The following is a 24586-nucleotide window of genomic DNA, read 5'->3' on the forward strand; positions in this document are numbered from 1 at the left end:
GTCAACGCGCCCCTGTGAGGCAGAGGACAGTAAACATAGTCGGGTCAAGAAGACAGCACTTCGCATCCGCTCCCTAAGCTTGGTCCCGCCTCCGTTTCTCCATTCAGGCGGGGTGGACCGAGTAAGTGCGCAGGCGCCGTCACAGCTGGGCAGGGTCGACCGCCGGCCACGTGCAACCGCCCCGCCCGCCAGCCACTCAAATATGGGTTCCTGCGGGGCTGTGGGCTCCGTGCGTGCGCGCTACCTTGTGTTCTTCCAGTACTTGGGCACTGACTTCAAGTACGTTTTCCCGCTAGTACCTCCGCTTTCTCCACTCGACCTCGCGGTTAAATCCGCGAGACGGCCGGGAGGAGCACGATCGGCAGCCTGGGCGTTTGGTCTTGGGATGCGAAATTTTAGAAGCCTAGCAACCCTGGCCTGGACGGAACGAACGCTCTTGGGGGCCGAGATCCCAGGCGGGACAGCTCCCGCAGATGCTACAGATAATTCCTTCCTGTTTCTCTCCGCAGTGGAGTTGCGGCCGTGAGGGGTAATCATCGCGCTGTTGGGGTACAGAACTTCCTGGAGGTGAGCTGTTATCGATGGCCGGTTTAGGGGGAAGAAGCAGTCGGCAGCTCCAATCCCTGCCCACACTCCTTGTACTGTTCCACGGGCTTTGGCCATCGCTGTGGCAGCCTGCTTGTACCGTTCCTGCAGGAGGCTGCCAAGCGACTGAACTCTGTCGAGCCTGTCAGGTTCACTATCTCTAGCCGCACTGATACGGGAGTGCATGCCCTGAGCAACGCAGCGCACCTGGACATACAGCGTCGCCCAGGCCTGCCACCTTTCTCCCCGGAGATTGTGACTAAGGCCCTCAACACCCACCTGAAGCACCCAGCCATTCGGTGAGCCCGGGAATTTTGTATGATTCTGGTTTGTTTTGTCTTTTACTGTTGCACCCCACACCCCACTGTGGTGGGAGGCTGAGATTTCCAGAGCGCTATATGGACAGGTGGGCAGACTCATTCCTGGGATGAGCCAGATCTGTTTGCCACAGTGTACTGAAGGCCTTCCGAGTGCCCAACGACTTCCACGCTCGCCACGCAGCTACCTCCAGAACCTACCTATACCGTCTGGCCACAGGCTGCTCCTGGCCTAATCAACTGCCTGTGTTTGAACAAAATGTATGCTGGGCTCTGCAGACAGAGTGAGTGAGCTAAGAATGGGAAGAAAATGGCTCATCATCCATTTGGCTGGGCCCTCCTCAATGCTCATTTGGCTCTGCAGGTACCTGGATATGGCTGCCATGCAGGAGGCTGCCCAGCATCTCCTCGGGACACATGATTTTAGTGCCTTCCAGTCTGCTGGCAGCCCAGTCACAAATGCTGTACGCACACTACGAAGAGTCTCTGTGTCTCCTGGTCCAGCCAGTCCATTTGTCCTCCCCCAGGAGAGCAGGTGAGAGACTAGCCTTTCCATTTGCCAAACTAGAGGCCACCAGGGTTAAATTAGTTTTCATAATACCCCAATAAAAGATGAGGGGATCCATCCCATATACAGTCACCAAACCAAGACACTATTGTGGATGCCAAGAAGTGCATGCTGACAGGAGCCTGCTATAGCTGTCTCTTGAGGCTCTGCCAGAGACGGACAAATACAGAGGCAGATGCTTGCAGCCAACCATTGGACTGAACAAGTGGTCCCCAATGGGGTCCCAATAGAGGAGTTAGAGAAAGGACTGAAGGAGCTAAAGGGGTTTGCAACCCCATAGGAAGAACAATATCAACCAACCAGACCCCCCAGAGATCTCAGGGACTAAACCACCAACCTAGAAGTATACATGGAGGGACCCATGGCTCCAGCTGCATATGTAGCAGAGGATGGCCTTGTCGGGCATCAGTTGGTCCTATGAAGGCTCGATGCCCCAGTGTAGGGGAATTCAAGGGCAGGGAGGTGGAAATGGGTGGGTGAGGGAACACCCTCATAGAAGCAGGGGAAGGGGGATGGGATAGGGGGTTTCACAGGTTGGGGTGGGGACCGGGAAAGGGGATAACATTTGAAATGTAAATAAAGAAAATATCCAATTAAAAAAAAAAAAGGAAAAAGTGGGATGATGCTAAACTGGTATAGAGGGCCTAGAGGGTGGAAGGTGCTGGCCACTTAGAAAAGGTGAGCTAGAAAGTTGTATCTTCTTCCTGTTCCTGTTGGGTGGGGTCCCTGCCAGGCTGGGGAGCACAGGGTAGAAAATGCTGCCTTTCTGAGGGCCTTACCAGGCCCCTAGCTCTTTGTAGCACATAGGTTCTGGCAGTCACTGAAAAGATTTCACTGGAGCGAAGTAGTTCATTCTACTTTGACAGTGTTAAGTTCTCTGCTTTAAGCACTGCCTAGTGGGCTTCACCAGAAACCACATCACATCTGGAACAAGCTCTAAGGGGAAAAGGGACTTTGGTGTGACCAGACACAAGAGCACATGGGTGAGGTTCCATCTTGATAGGTGGGCTGGCTGTGTCTTGCTTCAGCACATATACTATAGCCCTGATACATGAAGAAGGCCCCAAACAATTGCTATGTCCTATGCAGACTAACTAATGCTCCGTTATATATAACTGTCTTCTTTTATGGTACATATAGACTCCAGAAGTCATGAAAAACTCACTCCCCCTCTGGAACTGGGGGTCAACTAGGCAAGAACCCACCCTGGATGGATAAACCTTTAAACCAGCATTTAAATCTTTGTCTTGTCTGAGGCCACATGGTGAGCTAGGTTGGCTGTGGCTGCCCTGTAGCTTGGATCTCAAAGCTGTCTGTGTTCCTAGGAGGCTGCAGTTCTGGACCTTGGAGTTTGAAAGCCAGTCTTTCCTTTATCGACAGGTAGGCTACCTTAACCCTCCCAGGATGGGCTCAGCTAGACACCTTTAACAACCTGAGCTCTCTGCTGCAGGTGCGGAGGATGACAGCTGTGCTGGTGGCGGTGGGGCTAGGGACTCTGGCACCCACACAAGTGAAAGTGATTCTGGAGAGTCAAGATCCCTTGGGCAAGTATCAGGCTCGAGTTGCCCCAGCCCGTGGCCTGTTCTTGAAGTCAGTGCTCTATAACAACTTTGGTAAGAGGGGATGGGGTCGGAAAGAGTCTTTCCCAAAGCTGGGTCCTCACTGAAGAGAGGGGACTTCTGGAAGCAGTCAAACCCCCCATTGTACTAGATGAGAATCCAAGCACCTAGTGGGGAAGCCAATGACAGTGGGAGAAAGGACTTCAGTTAGGGATCAGTGATCCCCATGGTGCATGTAGTTAAGTGGTCTACAGGGTTGGATTTTAGGGGTAACTGGGGTCTCTGGATGAACTGTAGTAGGAGTTCTACTTTGACCTAGGGTCTGTCCACAGGTCCTACATCCTGAACCGTATGGTGTCCAGAGTGTGGAAACCAACTGACGGTACACAGTGGAAATGAAGCCACACAGCACACAGGCTATCAACCTTGTCCAACATTTACTGTGCTCGGCAGAGATTAATCTACATCCCTTTGTCACTGAGGGACCAGCATGGGGTACCAGGCAGTCAAAAGCTGTAAGAACCCAAGATTTCTGGGAGCTCTGTTTTCTTGGGGCAAGGGAGTAGGAATAAAAGGCATGAAGAACAAAAAGGCCTGTTTATTACTTTAGCCAGCCTATGACTCTGATCTTATCCCTAGGACAGAGTCTGTGACCCAGTTATGGTCTTCACCCGCCTCTCAAAGCCGAAGCCCTGGTCCTCCTGCTGGGAAAACAGCAAGAAACAAGAGTGGTGGATATATGTCAGCTGGGAGCCTGGGGAAGGCCATTTTTCAGTAATGCTGTGAGAAAGCTTCCCAGCTCCTCATCCTATAAGAGAGGGAACCACAGTTAAACACAATACCAAGGAAGTGAGGTCTCCAGGAATACCAATGATGCCTACCCTCCTTACCTGGTAAGTCCAGGAGACCAACAGCACCTTGGTACCAGGGTCCTCCGAGTGGGCAGCAGCTTGGATAAGAATGGACTCCACAGTCACAGAACCATCAGGGAGATGCTGTACACAGTGGTCCTTGAGGGTGCTAAGGAGAGGCATAGTGAGACCCTTGCCTCACTCTGCTTGTAGGGGGTGGGACAAGGCCAGGGCGCACCTCTTGAGATGGCTGTACACACGTAGGGCTGTTTCTTGTTCTTTGCGTGTGTCCTGCAGGTGCACACGACAGGTGAAGCGCAGTTGGTGCTCTGCTAGGCCCAACTCCTTGAGGGCTTGCTCTGAGGATACCAGCCGGAAACTCTGTGGGGCAAAGGCAAACAGGTCATGGAAAGTAATGAATGTAATCCGCACCCCACCACTGTTGTTGATACACTTACACTGTCTTTCATAATTAGTGTACCATGTAAAAGCCTAGGTTTTTTGGCTTCAGGCAACAGTCCTGTGAGGAATGGAATGATGCGGTCAACACAAGCCACCAGTTCCCTCCATCCCTTGACCCATGCCCCAGTCTGCCCGTCATACCTTGTGCCATCTCCCGCTTCAGCAGTCCCAGGGAGATGCCCACGGGGATGCTGGGGCTTGTGGGCAGCGTCACTGTCTCACCATTGGCTGGCATGTAGCAGTTGACCCCTGAGGAACGTAATACAGAGCCTCAGTCTAGGCTGCCAGCCTGTCTGCTCCACCCCATGGATCTTCCCTGCCCACCAGCTGCCTACGGAATTCCTGCTCAATCTTCTGCCTCAGGAACTCCATCTTCTTGGCCTCGCCGTGCACCAGCAGTACGCTCTCCGGCTCTGCTTGTCCCACCAGCTGCATAATGCCCTTGGCATCAGCATGGGCACTGAATGACATGTATTCCACTTGCATCTTTACCTCCAGCTGTGGCATCACAAGATGTAAGCAGGGTTAGCAGCAGCAAGAGCTAGGAAGGCCTGCTGAACCCAGGACAGGGAGGCACTCACCATCTGACGCCCCTCCATTTCTAGTTTCCGTTGCCCACTAAGGATCTTGTGGCCCACAGTGCCTTGCACACAGTAGCCAGGCATGATGACCTGCAAGCAGAAGTGAGGTCCAACTGTTTGGCCTCCCACGATAGACACTGCCTCCTGAAACAACCTCTAACATGAATTCTCAGGGGGAGCCAATCACTGTGGCAGTTGCTCAGTCTGGGCTGCTGGTGGCATCATAGGGTCGGGGCACAAAGTTCAAGGGCCAGTTCTTCTGTACTCCAGTTCCCTAAAGCTATAAGGAACCCTCTTAACCTCCTTGGGAATTGGTTCCAAACCCTCACCATGTTCTTCTCATTTCCTGCCCATTTTCGGAAGATCTGCAGGGATTGGCCAGCATGCAGCATCCCAGGTGTGGCAAACACAACCTGCAGGGTTGACAAGGGTCAGAAAAGTAGACCTTACCTAGGGCTGCAATAAGCACCAGACCTTTGACTACCAGAGCCCCATGGGGAGGCCAGATGTGGAGAAGCTGCATTGCCAGGGCCTTACCATGGGACCTGGGTTGTCCGCAAATGTTCGGTCAAAGGCTTTGATGTGCTTAAACTCAAACATGTTCCTCTGGACAAATGTCTTCCGGATCTTCTGGTTGGTCCAGGTGATGAAGAGCTTGTAGTAGTGGTTGGCCTTCTCTGTCAGGCCCGTAGAGAAGTAGATGGGTACCTTCAGGTTCATGCGCTCCCTGTGTGTACACCATGGAAGGCAGAGTTAGCCTGCAACATGTAGCCCTATGCCCTCTACTGCACAGCTTAGTAGCTATGGTCAGGGCTCAGTCAAATGTACCTTGAACTGAACCCTGTGTTGTCTCTACCCTGATGACCACCAGGCCAGACCTTGAGACTCATGAAACATGGAAGCGACAGGGGTCCCCAGAACTCATGTGAGGAGGCTCAGTGTTCATGTGGCAAACCACATGAACCACATGTTGGCCAATATAGCCAGCAGATGATGGCTCAAGTGTGATGTCCCAACAGATACACAGCTCCACCCAAGACAGCAGGGCTAGTGGTACTGTATCCTAGACATAGAGCACCCAGTGGTAGTCAATGGTGTCTTAACTTCTTAATAGTTCCACTGTGCCTGGTAGTATAAGAGACTTACTCTCCTACATGGAGGCTGTTATATCCTTTTCTGCCTACCTGTGGAATTTTCCTGTTTGCACCTACCAGAAGGTCTCCAGCAAGATGCAGAGTTCTTGTGCTCGGCCCAGCGCAAACACAGGGATCAGCACCTGGGGGTAGATGAAGCTGGTTCAGGTAGGAGCTACTGGCCACACTTAACATTCCCTGAACACATCAGATAGCAAGATACTTATTGCACCCTTGCTAGCAAGTTAAATGATGACATTACTGCAAAGGAATAGCCAGACATCTACAAACCACAGATTTGGTACATGTAGAGACAGCAAGAACTATGGGAGGCTCTTGAACAGCCCTTCATAGGATGCAAGCAAAAGGGAATGGAAGACTCTAGTGCCAAACAAACAACCCCCATACCCAGAGACCCTGAACAAAGGTACAACAGCAAAGCCTGCTAGGAGGCCTATAGAGTGTAGCCAAAGTGGGCACATAAACCCAAAGCCTGCCTACAATCAATACCTTTCCACCACGTTCCACAGTTTCATGAACTTTCTTTAGGAAATCTCTTTCTCTGCAGCGTTTGGAATCTCGGATGGTTGTGGCATATGTGGACTCTGTGATGAGCAAGTTGGGGCGACACTTGTCAATCCATGCAGCCCTAGAACAGAGGAAGGAATAGGGATGATGGATTGCTCATGACTACAGAATTGGAAATGGCAAAGTGGATGTTAGCCCCTGGCACAAGCTCCTCTATATGTCAGAAGAGACAACAGGGAAGATGAGCCTGTAGCCCAGACTTCCAAAGGTACTTCCACACTGCATGGGAGTACTTATGTGCCCACCATGATGCCTCTTAGAGTTATCAAGTCCTGGAAAGCCCCCATGGTAAGACACAGTCCTACTTACCCCAAATGCCGGTCTGGGGTCATGTTATAATCCCCCTGGCAAAGAAAAATTGCAATAAGAAAGTTGTCTTTCTACCCCCAAGCAATTTCACTGAAGCCAAATACTTCCACTGACCGTGTAGACCACAGACTCTGAGCCCACTTTAATCTGGAACATGGCTGCCCCCAGCACATGGCCTGCATAGTATGCCTTGATTTCCAGTTCGTCATCCACCTGTAAAAGAAAGAATGCTCTTAGGCCTTCAGGGCAGGAAGGCAGCAGGAAGTAGGTGATTACCTAAACCCTGTCCAGTCAATTCCTGTTTCTCAGAAGTCTAAGATAAAAATAAAACTGGGTTAAGTATCAATGGATCTAGAAGCCACACTTCTAGACTAGAGTGAGAGTACAAATAAACCCCAAACACTACAAAAAAAAATTCTAAAACACCAGGAACCCAAACTAAGAATTCAATAGATGAAGCTGGGTATGGTGGTACAAGCCTATAATCCCAGCACTCTGGAGGCTAGGCAGGAGGATCACTTATGAGTTCAAGGCTAGCCTGAGCTACATAGTGAAATCCTATCTCAAAAAAAAAAAAAAAAAAAAAAGAGCGAGAGCAAATTTAGCATAGTGAATAAAGTCAAGAGAAGGAATACAGGACTAAAATGTTGAAGCACTGCACATGGCGACATTTAACAATCTCAGTTCTTGAGTTTTTAAGGCTGAGGCAGGGCAGTACAGTGTTTGAAGCCAGCCTGGGCTGTGCAGTGAAACTTTCCCTCAAGCAAAATTTTTTTCTTAAATCCAGTATAAAATATAACACAAAATGGATGATGGAAGGCCTACAGTGAAAAGATCTATTGTTAAACTACTCAGAACCCCAGGAACATAGGCAGGAAGAATTAAAGACCTTAAACTCCATACTAACTAACCCAAAAGTAAACTAAGGTCCCTCACAGCACAGCCTGTCAAGGCCAAAGAAAAAGCAGCCTAAACAAGGGACAGAGAGTATTCCAAATAATATAGATAACTATCATTCTGGAATTGTGCATCTCATGAAAAGTGATCATGGAAGAGCTTCAAAGAAGACAAGTCCACAGGAGGCAAGGAAAGGGGCTATGTTGTAGGCATGTTCTTTGGAATTGGGAAAATCCCTCCAAATTGAAACATCTGCCCCTGGAAGGATAGGGAGGCCCAGAGCCTTGGGTGATAAGAGGTAAATGAAAGAGCACATTCTGGAAGAACACAAGCTTGGAAGATTCTTCAGAGTCTCCCCCAACAGTATAAAAGGGAAGAGTTGATGGGGTTAGATACTCTAACCACCCAAATTGTGGGAAGAAATCAGGTAAGAAATGATCTGACTGTGGAGTGTTGAAAGCTAGACAGATGCAAGGCTTTATCAGAGGCCCTGATGAGAGGAACAAAAGGGACTAGTTCTGTGTCCTTGCATAGGGACTGACTAGGTAAGGCCCAGTGTGGGGCTGGGATGTGAGGCCTTAAAGAAGTTAAAAGTTTCAGTTCCTGAGAACTTGGTTCCCCACCCGCACCCCCGAAGAGACAATGCACCAAGACTGCTGTGTGTTCAGTCTACAATGCTTTTGTGTTCCCTTAGTGCAAGAGTGCTTGATTAGCTTCCTGCTGATTTCCTCCAATTATATGATAATTTCTGCTAACTCTATCCTGGAAATAGTATAAGATGCTGTACTTCTGGATAAGCTTGCTTGCCATAAAACAGCTTATGGAAAAGCTTCAGAGTCCAAACTTTCCTATCTCCTTTTCTTCTGATTTCCTGACACTCTCTCTCTCAGGACCTTGTCACTGAAGTATGGCCTGCTGGTCCAGGTTGGAGCTGCCTCCAAGCAAGCAAGTTTCACGTATGTTCTGGTAATGCTGCTATTTTTGAGTTATCTCTGTTCCTTGCAAGTAACCCCTCACCCATACCTGTTAGTAACCACAATAAAAAAATTCTCATTGAGGGCTAGAGAGATGGCTCAGTGGTTAAGAGCACTGACTGCTCTTCCAGAGGTCCTGAGTTCAATTTCCAGCAACCACATGGAGGCTTACAACCATCTGTAATGGGATCCGATGCCCTCTTCTGTTACGTCTGAAGATAGCTATAGTGTACTCATATACATAAAATAAATAAATAAATCTTTTAAAAACAATTCTCATTGAATAAATAAATTGAACATTGAGGCATTGTTGTTTTATTGTGGCCCCTTTTCTAGGGTATGTAGTTGTAGTAGGAATTCTAATAGAATCATCATATTTAGGGTAAACATTGGAATGAACAGTTATTTCTAGAAGTACTCAGACCTTGAAGAGTCTCTGTGGATAACAGTGACTTTTTTTCTGAAGGAGCTTGGCAGCCTTTGCGTGACTTTGGGCACAATACCATCCTGGCACACATGGAACATCTTGCATTAGTGGGCACTGTATCAGTGCACAACAAGAACTAAGGTTGCAGGGTGTGATGTTTTCCTTCAGGAGCTTTGGTATGAGGAACTTGTTTTACCCAAAAAACAACTTTTATTTAACAATCAATAAACATGCTTTTGTGTGGTGGTTTGAACATTTAGGCCAGAGGCTGGATCTCCCTGCAGCCCTGAGTCCTAAATTCATATTGAGTGGCTCTTTCTTTGATCATGCTGAGCAACTCAGAACACCAACATAGACAGGTGTGTTGTATTTCTCCAGTAATGTCTGCCATATAAAGGCTGGTAAGAGGAATGTCTCCCAGAGTGTGTAAGATTCCTGTAACATGTAGTCTTCCATAGGCCAGAGCACATGGGAGTCCGCTACTTTGAGGGCTCTTCTTTTTCCCACCCTTTATCTTTCTGGTTTCACCCCCTATCACTAGATAGGAGAGAAAGAAGGAGAGAGGAGAATGGGAAAGAAAGAGAGGGGGAGGAAGACAGAGAGAGAGGGATGGGGAGGGAGGCAGGGAGGGAGGAAGGGGGGAGAGACAGAGACAGTGAATCTAATTTCTTTCTTCTTGTTCCTTCTTTGAGCACAACTACTAACAAACCACAACCAACCCCCTGAATGACCACCAAACCGGCCTCTGAACTTCTTGAACTTCTGAGAAGTTCCCAGAATTCCAAATGTCATACAGTCACAAAAACTATCTGCAGCTGGCAAAAACATGCCTCTGCTAGAGCACGAGGCAAATAATAGCTGTTGCAGACAGTCTAAAGCAGCCCTGGATCACCACACCTGGAATTAAAACATAACCTTATAATATTTCTGTGTTTCTTAAAGAAACCAAAATTCCAGGATTCTCACTACATTTCCCTCACTTTGTTTTAAGCCATTAATTGTGCTGTGTATAGAGGGAAATTATAAACAGAGACATTTGAAACAAGTGCTTTCAGGCCAGTGGCCAAGGTTTTCAGGAGACCTCTCCTCAATTCTAATCTTTATCAGTTTTAACTGTATCCACAGCTTCTCATTTCCTGTGGAAATATAAACAAATCCACATCCCCAATACAAAACTATCATTGGCTTCCATTCTGATGTCAACATATCCTTATAGTCTATAGCATGATTTAATTCCAGTTTCTTCTATAACCCAGTGTCTCAGCTACTGCTGTTCCTTTCTCATTAACATTCAGAATATTTAAGGTTACCAGAGCACTATTTAGTCTATCCCAAAGGACTTTATTCTTCCTTTTTGTTTTATAAGCATTTAAGGTGCAATTAGATTGTTCTACAAGTGCTTGTCCTGTAGGATTGTGTGATATACCTGTAAAGGGCTTTATACTCTAATACAAAGAATTGCTTCATTTTACTGGAGATATATGCAAGGGCACTGTCAGTCTTAATTTGTACAGGTATCTCCATAACTGCCATTACTTCCAGTAAATGTAATTTCCAGTAATTACAGAATCAGCCTTCTCAGAACTCAAAGCAGTTGCCCATTGAAATCCTGACTATGTATCAATGGTATGGTGTATAAACTTTAGTTTTTCCAATTCTGCAAAATGAAACACATCCATCTGCCAGATTTCATTTCTTTTGGTATCCCTAGGGTTACTTCCTGCAGGTAATGGAATCTGGTTATCCATAGAACAAATAAGACATTTTCTTATAATTTCCTTGGCTTGTTTCTAGGTGATAAAATTTTTTTCTTTAAACCTTTACTGTTAACTGTTGGGGTACACTGTATGAAGGTGTGTCTCTGTATATTCAGTTGTTAATTCTATATTGGCAGAGAGCTAAATACTGGCAGGATCAGATACTGTTATTTCTATGGCCCATCACCTGTCTCATATTGTATAAATAATTCTTCCTTCCTCACCTGCATAATGCAATCTAGAATTATACCTGACTGGCTTTAATAAAGAGCTGACAGTCTATTGACTGGATAGGAAGTGGAAGGCGGAACTTCCAGGCAGATGTTCATGGTCTGTGTGCCCCAATAAAACCTCTGTCCTTACCAGACTCCCAGGCAAACATCCTGGTGGTAGACCAGAAAAACAATGTATATACCTTTGGTCACTTTCTCTAGGACTGTCAGAAGAATCCTTACAACAAGATAACATAGACCACAGTGTTTCAGTAGGCAGACTAGAATAAGAGTCAACCCAGCATGGCAGACACCTATAGTCCTAATGCCCAAAAGACTAATGGCAGGAAGTAACATCACAAGTTTGAGGTCAACCTCAACAACATAGCAAAACATGGTCTGAAAAAGTCAACAGCAAGCACACACACAGACAGATGTACACACACACCCTTTCTTCCCTACCCCCTCTCTCCCTCCCTCTTTCCCTCTTCCTATCAACAGAATCAACATACATACATATTCAACATACATGCACAAAGAAATAATACTAAAGAGCTAGGCATGGTGGGGCACGCCTTTAATCCCAGTACTTGGGAGGTGGAGGCAGGAAGATCTCTATGAACGCAAAGCCAGCCTGCTCTACATAGCAAGTTCTATGCTAGCCAGGATACATAAATGAGACCCTGTCTCAAAAATAAATAATAAACCAGGAGAGCTGTAAATTTTAAGATGCTCTAAGATTTTTGTATTGTCTTGGAAAAAAAAAAAGGAAAAAATTCCAAGTAATTTTAATTGTAAGAGAATATAGTCACTAAGAAAAGGAAAAGAAATGAATTTTAAGAAACAATGAGGAAAAAAAAGGCAAGACAAACAAATAAAGTATATACAAATCCACAGTGATCTTAGTTAAACAGGTTAAGTTCAAAACAAACAGACAAAAAAGCAATATACCTCCTAAAAGACCCACATTTCAAAATACTATCTGTGGCTGGGCATGGTGGCACATGCCTTTAATCTCAGCACTCAGGAGACAGAGGCAGGCAGATGTATGAGTGTGAGGCCAGCCTGGTCTACAAAGCTAGTTCCAGAATACCCAGGGGTTTTACACAGAGAAACCAGTCCCCAAAGAACAAGCAAAAAAAGATATAGGTGGGCTGAAGAGATGGCTCAGCAGTGAAGAGCACTTACTGCTCTTCCAGAGGATCCAGGTTCAGTTCCCAGCACCCTACGGCACTTCCAAAGGATTCAACACCCTCTCGCATATATACATTCAGGCCCACACACATAAGTAACTTTTGAGACAGGACCCCCACTATGTAAATGCCTCAGGCCAACCAAGTGCTAGGATTAACAGCTTGTACCACCATGCCCAGCACTAAAATATATTTAAAAAAAAAAAGTACCATGTGGGCTGAGAGCAAGTGATTATGAATGTTCATGCTGAAATGAGACATCTGTACCACATCCCCTTCTCCCAAGGCTCAGGGAACACTGAAGAAGAGGAGAGAAGAGTGTAAGAGCCACGGACAGGGAAGAACACTGTGAAATGTGTTTCTGCACATGGCATGGTTGCTGCACTTATGAACTCACACCAACAGTGATCATCTGCCCAGGATGTGGACCTGACAACCAAGATTCCAACATGGGTTAGGGAGAGGCTCACAAGGCCCTACTGTGAGCTGAGGATCTATTGGCAAATGAAAGCTACTGGGGGAAACAGGGCAACTTTTCTTTGAAGTTACCATGTTTCAGTTAATGTCTCCAACTCCATGGACATACTAACGGGGGTGGGGGTGGGGTGGGGTGTGTAGGTGGGGGGGTGTTTAACATAAAGTTGGAATTGGGATGTGTTTGGGAGAAAATATAATCAAACATATATAGTAGTTAAGGTCAACTTAAAACAAAACATAAATAAAATAGTATCACATAAATGGTTTGAAATTAAAGAAAAAAAAAAAAAGACACACCATTAAAGTTTTGGGGTGGGAGAGGTGGCTCAGTGGCTAAAAGTACTCACTGCTCTTTCAAAGATCTCTAGTTAAATTACCAGAACTCACATGGCAAGTTACAACTGTCTGAAGCTGTCTTCTGGTGTGTAGATGTACATGCAGACAAAGTACCCATATACATTAAATAAATAAATAAATAAATAAATAAATAAATAAATCTTTTTTAAAAAATAAAAATTTAAAAACTAGCCAGGCAGTGCACACCTTTAATCCCATTACTTGGGACACAGAGGCTGGTGAATCTATGTGAGTTCAAGGCCAGTCTACAGAGAGAGTCCCAAGACAGTCAGGGTTACACTGTGAATCTCTGTCTCAAAATCAAACAAAACATTTAAAAACTAAAAGTGTATATGGCAGTAGTAACATAAAAAGCAAAACAAAGACTCTAATGGGAAACAGACATAATTTCTGGGGACCTTTGTTAAATTTAACCAGTCACTTGGCTATTTAAAATCCTTCATTCCTCTCTTGACCCATATACTATCACAGCCTCTTACTGGGTACTCGCCCAGACTGGTCCATCCTGTCGTCTGGTCTCTGCCTCCTTACCACATAATAGACTATGATGCATATACCTCAGATCTCTCCCTTGGGAGGGAAGAAGGTGGCCTGGATTATGGAATACTGCTTGGGCAGAGCCAGGTGGAAAACAGCCTTGATTACATAGGTATGTGCACAAACACACAGACACACCACATATATTCTCCCAAGCTAAATGTTAAATGTGACTGGACACTATTGTTTCTTGGTGACTCCACAGTGCTAGACATAAGAGTGAGATGAAGTGGCCTGAGACCAAGACCCCAGGGACTTCCAGACTATGTACAGAGTGGGGCAGGGATCCTGACCTGAACCGTCTGGTGCAGATGAACAGCCACCACCTTCTTCATACAGTCTTTGATCATCTGAGAAGTGAAGAAATTGGCCTCCCCCTTCTTGTCCACTGCAATCTTGCGGTAGTCTTCCAACAGGATGGGGCAGATGGCCTGGGTAGGATGGGTCATATAGATGGGTCCATCGTAGCCCACCATTTCACTGAAGTAGGGGAGTGCCCCACAGTGGTCCAGGTGGAAGTGGCTGGGGGAAGGTGACACTAGTCAGCCTGGAACCACCCTCTTCCAGCCTATCCCACTCAGCCCTATACTCATGGTCCACTCATTTACCCAGGCCTAACGTCTATCACTGTCATAGGTACTAAAGAGTCAAAAATGAACAAATCACAAAAGCTACAGTCTTCCCAAATGAACAGCCTAGATGCCCAATAATATGCAATTAATAATTAAACCTGAATCAGAACAGACAATGGTGGCACATGCATGTAATTCAAACACTTGGGAGGTAGAGACAGGAGGATCAGGAGTTTAAGCCAGCCTGTACTACATGAGACTCTATCTACAAAAAGTGAAAAAGAAAAACAGGGAGTAGAAAGGTATCTCAGAGGTTTAGAGCACTCATTCTCTTCGGTAGAGAATCCTGTTTCAGTTCATGAGTTCAGTTCCCATCACCTACATGATGATCTATGGGGATCCAAAGCCTTGGGCCTCCATGGGTACAAAGCCACACGCAAACACACATACATTAATTTTAAAATAAAAACGGGCTAGAGAGATGGCTCAGAAGTTAGGAACACTGACTGTTCTTCTAGAGGACCTCGGCTCAATTGCCAGTATCCACATGGCTGTTCGCAATCATGTTACTCTAGTTCAAAAGAGATCTTCTGGCCTCTGGGGGTACTGAATGCAAGTGGTGCACTGAAATACATGCAGGCCTAACACCCATAAAATAAGGTTTTTTTTTAAAGGGCTAGGGATATGACTTAGTAGTTAATAGCACCTGCACCTGCTGTTATTGTAGAGAGTACTGGTTCAGTTCCCCGTATTTCCAGTTCCAGGGGATCCAGCACCTACTTCTGGCCTCCATTGGCACCAGGCATGCATGTTTGCAGTACAATTACATACATGTAAACACTCATATACATAAAATAAAAATAAATCTTTTTAAAAAAAATCTTCAACAGCTCAACAGCAAGGCATTGTAAAGCAGGCCTTTAATCCCAGCACTTGGGAGGCAGAAGCAGGATAGATCTCTGTGAGTTAAAGGCCAGCCTGGTCCACAGAGTGAGTTCCAAGACAGGACAGACAAGGCTATACAAAGAAATCCTGTCTCAGAAGGAAAAACAAAACAAAACCACAAACAAGGGAATGATGACTAAAGAGGAATATCCCTGAAGCTGTCTATGGCCTCCTACAAGTACATGCAATCACACACCATCTGAGTCAGATCTGAATCAGACAGTGACAAGCTGGTGAGGAAATATAAGGCAGGCCAGGGAACACCATACCAGGAAAAGAGCTATCTGTCAGGTAGTCAGGAAGTAGGAAGTCTTTCTGGTAGAGCCAAGAGAGAACTGAGACAGCTCAGGCAAGGCCTAGGAATACCCTAAGCAGAAAGAATGGGGCCAGTGAAACCATAGCAGGCAGGGAGTGGGAGACACATGTCCAGAAAGGACCAAAATACTAGAGCCTGGGCTACGAGTACAGCGCTCATCCAGATGGGCTGCTTCAGGCCCGCAGGACCACTCTAGCTGACAGCAGCAGGGTGGGTATTGAAGGGAAGTGCTACAGTCAAAGTGGGTGACAGCAAGGACTATGAAGGGTTTGGGTAGTCTATCTGGATAGAATGTAAGAATGGCAGCCAAAGAGCAAGGAAAGTGTCTCTCCTCGCTCAGCTCTACCAGTCTGAGGTGGTGGCAGTTGGAGGCTAGACCATGAACTGACTCAGACATCAGTGATGGTCAGTGTGAGCAGGACTTAGCACTCTTGAGACAGCGAAGGAATAGGAAAACTGAGGTTTGGTTAGAAGAGGAAGTATAAGCAGAGAGACTCGGACGTACTTAGTAAAGTGGGAAGAAATTGGTGAGGGTGCAGTCACGGTTGCTAGGTGCTGCTGGGAAAGAGTCTCAGGGAGTCATCTAGGCTGGAGTGGCCCCACGCTTGGAACTAGCTACCTTGGCCAGGTCTCTACTTCTGGGGGCACCTGTTAGGCTTTAATTTATGACATGTGAGAGCACAGTCAATAGGTATAAGCATCTTTCTGGCTCTCAGTGGATAATGACCATCCTCAAGAGTGACCCATAATGTAGCTTAGGTAGCACACAAGGCCTTTGACATCTGTAATGGGGTACAAGGAAGGACCATCAAAAACATGAGAAGCCTACCTGATGATTACACAGTCCAGAAAGTCAGTCAGACGGCCGCTCTGGGTGATGTAAGAAAAGTCAGGAAAGCGCCTCTAATAATGAGACAAGAGAAAAATTGGAATGCTGAAGGCTACCCAGGATCTCCTGTAAGTAAGACTGGTGCATCCCAGGTAGTAACCCCAGCAAAGGATCAGAGACCCTCTACACTGGTGGGTGACACCTAGGCCACTGCCTGTTTATAACCTCATGAAAAGGTCAAGCTACTAGCTGACCTCACAAACTACTATCTGAGCAAGTACCTAAGCCAAAAGGGTCCAATCATGACCACCTTCAAGAATCCTTAAGAGGTCTATCTCAGCTGGACCCTAATTTTTAAGTACTGTGTGCAGGGCCACTCGTACCCATACAGCATGAGTAGAGCTGTCCAGGCATGCTCCTACTGCCCACTTGCCCCGTTTATCACCTAAGGCCCCAGGATCCACATGGCTAGATAGAAAGAACATGACTAGAAAGTAAGTTGTAGCCCTTGCTGCCCTCTGGACCACCCGTCCTCAGTACTCACATCATCATTGTAGCCCATATGCATCCCACAGTCCAACATGACATTCTTCCCCGAAATGGAGACCAAGATGCAGCTGCGGCCTACATCCTGGCCAGCCCCTACTCAAAGAGAAGGGCAAGTGAGAGACAAGGCCATGGTTCCTCCCTCTTTTCCCCAGCAGGTTAGGGAAATGCACAATGGGGAGACGAGGCACTACGCTAGGGGCACATGCCTTCCCTCACCATGCTTTCCTGTACATCTCAAAGGTGTAACAAATTGCTAGCAGAGCATTGAGCACTGGCTGTTGTCCCCAACACTGAACAGAAATAAGCCAGTGCTCTGTAGAACATCACTGCTGTTTCCCCAGACCTTACTCAAATTACCGGTGACTGCAAACCAATGAGGCTTTCTTCCCTGAGATTTCTTCCTGAAGAGGCTGAGGCCTCAATCCTGAGTTCCAGTGTTGAGTGGTGCCAAACCCGTGTGGCCTTAGGCCAGCCATAAAGAAACATGACTGGCCAATAACTGCAACACAGATGGCTCACTTTGGTCAGTGGGCAGCACAGGCCCCATACCACTGAACCCCTCCTAGCTCAGCCTTAATGGGAGTTCCTCCCATGCTCTGGATGACTAAGCAGCCATCCAAGCTGTTCAGTCCATGACACTGACCACACAGGACACAGCTATCTCCCCCATTCAGCTGTCTGTTATCTCTCCTGGGATCTGGATCCATAAGGAGAGAGACATGGTCCAAGCCTCAACAGTCTGAAAACAACAATCAGCCTTGTTGTCATCTTGGATCCTATGGTTTCCACCTGCCAACTGCAGGCACCAACCACTATCATCAGTACCACAAACATCATGGTGACTAGCCATGGCCCAGCTGCTTTCCTTATGTAGCCAGCCACAATGGTTGAGGAGTTGTTGATCTCAGAGTCTTCTGCAGGCCTGCTGCTGTCCCCTCAAGATGAGTGCACCCTGAGAGAAAGCTTTTAGCATCCTTTCCCATAGTATCTTTAGTCCTGAAGCTGTGCTAGGATCTGAGGCTCTTAAAGAATTTATAGAAGGGAGAATGGCTGCACCTTTACAGGGGTTACTAGACATCACAGGCACTCATAATCACAGGACTACCAAGAATGATGCCAAAGTATACATTTTTGAATTACAAAGCCCAGTTCTTGGGCACTAGCAAATGTTCTTCCCAAAGAGACAACTCCAGGAAAAAAGGACAAGGAGAAAACAAAACTGACAAGAAAGCAAAGGACACTACCTTGTCCACACATCTCTGCATAGAGCAGAACTACACCATAGGGGAGACAAGGCAATTAGACACTGAGTACATTACGTGGAGATTTAATACCTGTGCCAAAAAGATTCAGAACTGTGGCAGAAAACAGAACTTTCCCAGTGGGGGTAGGGGACGTTGGGGAGCCAGGTCAATGAATATGCTTGCTCTTGTAAGCTAATTAGTTATTTAGATGGGATAGTGGAGGTAGTCAGTATGAGAAGTTGCTTCTGCTAAGGCCCTGTGATGCAGTGAGTTGAAAAGACTCTCAGTTCTAGCCAACATTTGGGAGGTTCTGAAACCCCAGATTTGAAACGGTTGTTTTCTTCTTCACAACTATACTATGCTACTGGGATTTTTAGAAGTCTAGATTTATGTTTTCTACGATGCACAAATACACTTTTAAAAATTCGGGATAGGCCGGGCTGTGGTGGCGCACACCTTTAATCCCAGCACTTGGGAGGCAGAGGCAGGCGGATTTCTGAGTTCGAGGCCGGCCTGGTCTAAAGAGTGAGTTCCAGGACAGCCAGGGCTACACAGAAGAAACCCTGTCTCGGAAAAAAAAAAAAAAGAATTCAAAAATTTGGGAGAGACCAGACACAAAGACTGATCTGAGGGGTGATAGCAAGCAACCTGAACAAGAGAAGCGCTTGGGGGGAAGTGTGGGCAGAAGTGAGAAGGAAGCCCATACAGAGGAGTCTTGAAACAGCAGTCCAAATACGGGACGGAAAAGTCGCCAGGACGAACTCTGTGCTGGATTCAACACCTCTGACAGGCGACACCTGCCCAAGACTCATTTCACCTCACAACCACCTTAAGCAGCTGAGGAACAGAGGGTGGTGTGGGTCTCCATAACGCATATCGAGCTCTAGGACCAGGAATCAACCCCAAATCTCTTCGACCCCTGTGCCAGACAGAGAAAAGGAAGCAACAGCTCCTAAATGTTCTACTCCGGCTTCCGCTCCTTGGGATGAACAGTTGATAGAAGACTAAGGAGATGAAAGGACCCGCCCGACTAGCCGGACGCCGCAGAAGATGCTTAGGACTCGGACTCACCCAAGGGAGTGACCCTAATTTCAGGCATCGTCAGGGAGGCAGTCTCGAACCACGTTTCCACGGCTCGCGTGCACCGCCCACAGGAAAGTCTTAGACCTCGCGCGCGATTAGACCTGATGCCCAGACACCGCGACACCCACACACTGCGCGCAGGCGCAACCGCCAAAACGCCCCCTTCCTGTCCTTGCGCCGGAAACGCAGGCCGATATGTCGAGTTCCAATTGGATGACCAGCAACCAATTGGGATGGCGTGGCAGCGAAGGGCGGGGCAGAGGCTGGGCTTTGGGTTGCAGCTCAAGGTTTCTGCTCAACCGCAGGCTCCGAGCTTGGGGGAAAGCATGGGGATGGGGACCCTTACCTGACATGAATCAGGCAGCAGAGCCACGTCTCTGTAGACCACCGGAACGAACGGGCAAAGAATCATCTCCCACAGCCTAATTGTAGTTTTGATCAACCCTCCCCATCTCTGGCCTCTGCTGCACTCTTTGCCCTCCGCGGGAGTAGAGACCACCACTCCCCCACCACCGGAACCCATCTCAGGTGAGCTTTGCAGACTTCTCTGCACTACCCTGGCTCACTGCTAAGCCCAGGTGTATGTGCTGTGTGCCAGCTTGTGGGCCTTCGTCCGGCTGTCCATCCTGTTTAGCTTGATCTTCTGAGGGAGGCTTAGAGGTGTTCTGCATCACCGTCCGAGAGCTGGTGAGCAACCCTCCCTTCCTGTTTTTTCCGGTTCACTGCGGACAGTTCTAAGAGGCTAATTAGCTACTGGCTCTGGCTCTGGGCAGGAAGGCCTGGCCGCAGGATTGTTAGGTGGCCAATGAACTGTTGGGGGGCCATAGAGACTATTTACCCACTGGACAGCAAACAGGCCCTGAGAGAAGGGTGTTTTCTGGGCGTCGCCGTCTTTCTGAGGCCCAGGCAGAGCTGTCCTTGACACCTAAACATAAGGTGAGCCCATCTCCTAAGTCTGGAACTTTCGACTGGCACCCACCCAGTCCAACCCATGGGGCCCTATCACCACTCTGGCAGCCTCAGTCATGGACCGGGGAGATATGCAGACCACATTCCCAGAGCTGAAGGACTGAGACATAGGACTGTGTGAAGGAAAGAAAAGAACTTGCACACAGATGTTGCACACTGGATGGGGATGGGTTTTTGAAGCCCTACCGGTACAGAGGTTAAGTCAGGGATCCAGTACTAAGGGACACAAGAATCTCCAGAACTGTTGGTAAGTGTTGGGCATAAATGTAATGCAGCCACACCCCACAGGGTTGGTCCTGGACACCAAGACAAAGCTGTTAAGATAGCAGGAAAGGTAGGGGCTGGGTGCTTAGAGTTATCCATTCAATATGTGAACACAAAAGGAAGCCTGTAGTTGTGGCTACTCAGGAAGTAGGAAGATTGAAAGTAAAAGGTCTTGCCTGACATGGTGGCACACACTTTTAATCCCAGCACTTGGGAGACAAACACAAGGAGGCAGGTATGGGTTCAAGGCCAGCCTGATTTACAGAGTGAGCTCCAGGACAGCCAGGGCTAAGCTATTCCCTGTCCAGCATACAAGAGGCCCTTAGGCTCAGTCCCCACAACTGAAAATAAACAAAAACAAACAAGTGTGGGGACTAGATTTGTGGAGTGACTGTAAAAATGCCTATAGAATCTAGAGCCCAGCCTTACCTTGAGGCCTTTATCCTAGACCACTTCCAGAATGTTCTTTGGAGCTAGTGGGAGGACTTGTAGCAATCCTTTGTGTGTGATATGACCTTTGGTCCAGCTACCCTGTTTTTTGGGAACACATACCATTTCAACAACAGGAGTATCCATCTGTCTGTCTAGCAGATGCCAACCCACAACCTCTGCTTTAATTTGGGGATACAACCCTGAAAAGGGAAGAGAAAACCTGTCTAGCCACCTCTTCCCTTCCCCTTATGTGAGAATCACTTGTTATTTTATAGTCTCTGTTTTTGTTTTGGTGCAACTTCCCATCAGAATGCTGGCCTGATACAGTGAGGTCCAGGTGTGGCCAGGATCCAGGACTATACCCTTTAGAAACATTCCCCTAATGTATGAAACAGATGCTCCAGGAAGAGAGAAAAAATGCAAGAGGCAATAGCAGATGCCAACAGTGCAGCCATGGAGTCTCATGTCAGGAACAGATTACTAGCATTAAGAGCAAGGAGCAGCAATGTCAGGGTCTGTAGGTACAGGATTCAAGGGCACAGCAGGGTCAAACTGGCTTGTGGAAAAGCTTGTGGTTCCTGGCGTAGGCACTCAGGTAAAGGGATAGAACTTCACCATGATTCTCAGAAGATGGTTTTAGCACCGCACTATTTCTTTCAGATCTTCTTCCCAATCACTTCCTGAGAAAATGAACCTCAGAATGAGCTAACCCAGCATGATGACTACAAGTTCTGTGTGAAACTATTTCGGCTTGTGTTGGAAGATGGATCACTCAGAGAGAGATTTCAACCTTAAAGTCGTCCTGGTCAGCTTCAAGCAGTGTCTCACTGATGAGGGAGAGGTGCTGCTGGACCACTACATGGACAGCTGGAAGGGACTTGTCAGGTGTGTTTATTGGGGCTGCTGAAGGTAGCAGCTTTGCCAGCCAGAGTCCACATGGGACATCTGCATCCCACATGGCATAGCAGGATGGGACCAGCTAGCAGACTGTTTCCATCCAGCTTCCCTGCCCTTGCCACCAGACAGACAAGTGCTCAAGCAGGTTCAAGGTATCTTCCTTGTACTAGAGGATTGCTGCCAGTATAGGTCGAGCCTCAAATTTATACTTCCTTTCACAGGTTTCTGAACAGCCTGGGGGCTGTCTTCTCATTCATTTCCAAGGATGTGGTTTCAAAGCTGCAGATAATGGAGCATTTGAGAAGCAGCCCACAGGCTGAACACTACACTAGCTTGCAGTCCATGGTAGCCTACGAGGTGAGCAACAAGCTGTTGGACATAGATCGCCACTCCCGTCCACGACACCCTAACTCGGGCTGCCGGACTGTGCTGCGCCTACATCGTGCTCTGCACTGGCTACAGCTGTTCCTGGAAGGCCTGCGCACCAGCTCTGAGGATGCTCGTACCTCCACACTCTGCAGTGAGGCCTATAATGCCACACTGGCTGCCTATCACTCCTGGATAGTACGGCAAGCTGTCACTGTGGCCTTCTGTGCCTTGCCCTCACGCAAGGTCTTCCTTGAGGCCATGAATGTTGGGTCCTCTGAGCAAGCAGTGGAGATGCTGGGAGAGGCCCTGCCCTTCATTGAGCGTGTGTATGACATCTCCCAGAAGCTCTATGCTGAGCATTCTCTGCTAGACCTGCCCTAGTAGTGGTAACCATACTGTGTAGACTTCCTCTGCTCAGGACTGGATTTGGGCAACCTGGAACTACTCCCACAGCAGTGCCTTCTGGGTACTACTGTCACTCCTGACAGCTGAACTTGTTGAGGGCCACAGTCTGTGAAAAGAAAGGTGGTGGGCAGCTGAACCGAGAAAGGTGGGTGCTGGTCATCCTCTCAGTCCAGGATGAGACAGTTGAACTCCAGTTTTGCCCTCCGCTTTAGTTATGTGTGTGTTCAGCGAGGCTTGATTGAAGTGCAGATGGCAGATGGAGAAGATGGGGGCTGGGGGTGTCATGTATCTGCAACAACCCAAGGTTGCTCTACCTCTTGTGTAGAATCTGAAATGGTATAAGGACACAGGACCCTGGAGCTGTCTTCCCCATAACCAGCATGCCCAGCCATTGTGTATCCTGCTCCCATCTTGAGCCTCAGACATGGCACTGGTGCCAGGCAAACATTCCTGGGCCTACATGCCTGGGGCCCCTTCATATTTCAAATGATGTCCTTGGGTAAGATGAAGTTCCTCTGGCAGTGGCATGAGTACTGAAGGCTCTTTTCCTGCCCTTCATCTGCTTCCTTGTTAGTCTCTCTACACACCAAACAGGGCCCTTGTCTCCTTGGAAATGGAAATTGTATGAAACCGATAGCTGAGACTTCTATAGGAAAGTCTGTCCTGGTCAGTACAGCTTGTTTCACAGCTTCTGTAGTCCAGTTCCATCAGCCTTCTGAAGGTGGCCTCTTACAGTACATGCACCCCCCAAGATTCTAAGATGTCAATATTAACTGGCCAAACCATACCTCTCTCTAGCCAGCCCTGCTGCTCCTGTTGCTATGGTATCCAGATGACTCAGGACATGACTCATGGAAGGGGCTAGGCCCCTTTGTCTGACAGATGGCCATACCCAGCATGGCTGATAACCAGTGTATAAGACCCTAAACTTTATTACTGGGTCTTAATGTTAAACCCTAGGACAGTATCCTCAGCATAGCTGATGTGTGTAAATGCAAACTTTGGGGCATATCTCTTTCCTTAAGAACTGTGATATATGTAGTATTTCCAACATAAATAAATTATACCTACATGATTGGGTATAGCATTCTGGGATGGGTCACAGGTGTGTCAGTTGCCTGATTATGTGGGGGAAGAACATGGAAATACTCATATGGGTGGGGAGGGAGCTAACCCTAGGGATAAGGCTGAAGCATGTGTCCCCAATCCTGAGCTCAAAGGGCAATATGAATCATGAAACCTGTTCAGCCAGCAGCCAGGACTGAAGGAATTCCCATCTATCTGTCCTTGATTTATCTTAATCACACGTACACTATGAGATCTGCGTCACCTCCATTTTGCAGATGAGGAAAGAAACACCTGAATCACCTACCCTGAAGGACTAAGTAGGAAAATAGGTCTGAAGATACCCAGGCATTGTGTGACAAGGCTGGAGAAAGACTAGAGCTGCTTTCTTCATGGCAACAGCCTAGAGGGTACATTATGAGCGGTGTCTTCTTGGTACTCCACTGTATATACACCTCATCTTCTTGGGCTGTACATTGTTTGGCCATGCTTATACCCAGCTAAGAACCAAAAGTCACATAGTGCTAGTTAAGGCTGAGATTCTCCAGAAAGTAAGACTACAATAGCTGATATGTGCACCACACACAGACTCATGTGTACAAGGTGTTGTGTGTGAACATGCTTTGTGGATATCCTCACAGGTAGCAGGGAAATGCAAAGGTCATTTCCATAACACCTGCTGGATGCCATATGACATTGAGATTACCAGGGTACCCATTCCAACAAGAGTTAATAGTTTCCCCTATGTTTAGGTGCCAGAAACCTGTTGTGTTAGCAATAGCTCCCTCACACCCAGATTAAGAGGGGGGATGGCTTAGCTAGGGTTACTGTAATGAAACTATGACCAAAGCAACTTGGGGGTA

At 47.5% G+C, this 24586-nt stretch overlaps 3 protein-coding genes across 6 annotated transcripts; 2 read left to right on the forward strand and 1 right to left on the reverse strand.

Annotated features, from left to right (window-relative positions):
• Positions 1 to 102: 102 nt before the first annotated feature.
• Pusl1 (pseudouridine synthase like 1) lies at positions 103 to 3869 on the forward strand. Of its 4 annotated transcripts, none has more exons than XR_003713668.1 (9): positions 103 to 121; positions 510 to 567; positions 697 to 884; positions 1037 to 1186; positions 1267 to 1437; positions 2796 to 2850; positions 2921 to 3083; positions 3362 to 3544; positions 3669 to 3869. XR_003713668.1 is itself a non-coding variant. In XM_028784839.1 (8 exons), the coding sequence occupies exons 1-8, from the start codon at positions 203 to 205 to the stop codon at positions 3373 to 3375; spliced, it is 876 nt and encodes a 291-aa protein (XP_028640672.1). In that variant the 5' UTR covers positions 177 to 202; the 3' UTR covers positions 3376 to 3620. The 4 variants fall into 4 exon arrangements, 1 of the variants encoding a protein (XP_028640672.1); XR_003713666.1 differs by lacking the exon at positions 103 to 121 and adding an exon at positions 177 to 279; XR_003713667.1 differs by lacking the exon at positions 103 to 121 and adding an exon at positions 177 to 279 and having other exon boundaries at positions 2921 to 3014.
• Positions 3450 to 19453, reverse strand: Ints11 (integrator complex subunit 11). Its single transcript, XM_028784838.1, has 17 exons — positions 19311 to 19453; positions 16991 to 17088; positions 16447 to 16520; positions 14078 to 14306; positions 7068 to 7166; positions 6954 to 6988; positions 6567 to 6705; positions 6135 to 6199; positions 5461 to 5650; positions 5253 to 5336; positions 4924 to 5013; positions 4678 to 4840; positions 4484 to 4591; positions 4339 to 4400; positions 4119 to 4261; positions 3920 to 4049; positions 3450 to 3837 (listed from the first exon to the last, which is right to left on the reverse strand). Exons 1-17 carry the CDS (start codon positions 19336 to 19338, stop codon positions 3772 to 3774), a joined length of 1803 nt encoding a protein of 600 aa, XP_028640671.1. The 5' UTR covers positions 19339 to 19453; the 3' UTR covers positions 3450 to 3771.
• Positions 19454 to 19580: 127 nt separating this feature from the next.
• Cptp (ceramide-1-phosphate transfer protein) lies at positions 19581 to 23760 on the forward strand. Its single transcript, XM_028784866.1, has 3 exons — positions 19581 to 19850; positions 21648 to 21872; positions 22106 to 23760. The coding sequence occupies exons 2-3, from the start codon at positions 21751 to 21753 to the stop codon at positions 22632 to 22634; spliced, it is 651 nt and encodes a 216-aa protein (XP_028640699.1). The 5' UTR covers positions 19581 to 19850; positions 21648 to 21750; the 3' UTR covers positions 22635 to 23760.
• Positions 23761 to 24586: the final 826 nt, after the last annotated feature.

The sequence above is a fragment of the Grammomys surdaster genome, unplaced genomic scaffold (assembly GCF_004785775.1).
Source record: "Grammomys surdaster isolate TR1022 unplaced genomic scaffold, NIH_TR_1.0 124903, whole genome shotgun sequence".
In the NCBI taxonomy this organism is placed as follows: domain Eukaryota; kingdom Metazoa; phylum Chordata; class Mammalia; order Rodentia; family Muridae; genus Grammomys; species Grammomys surdaster.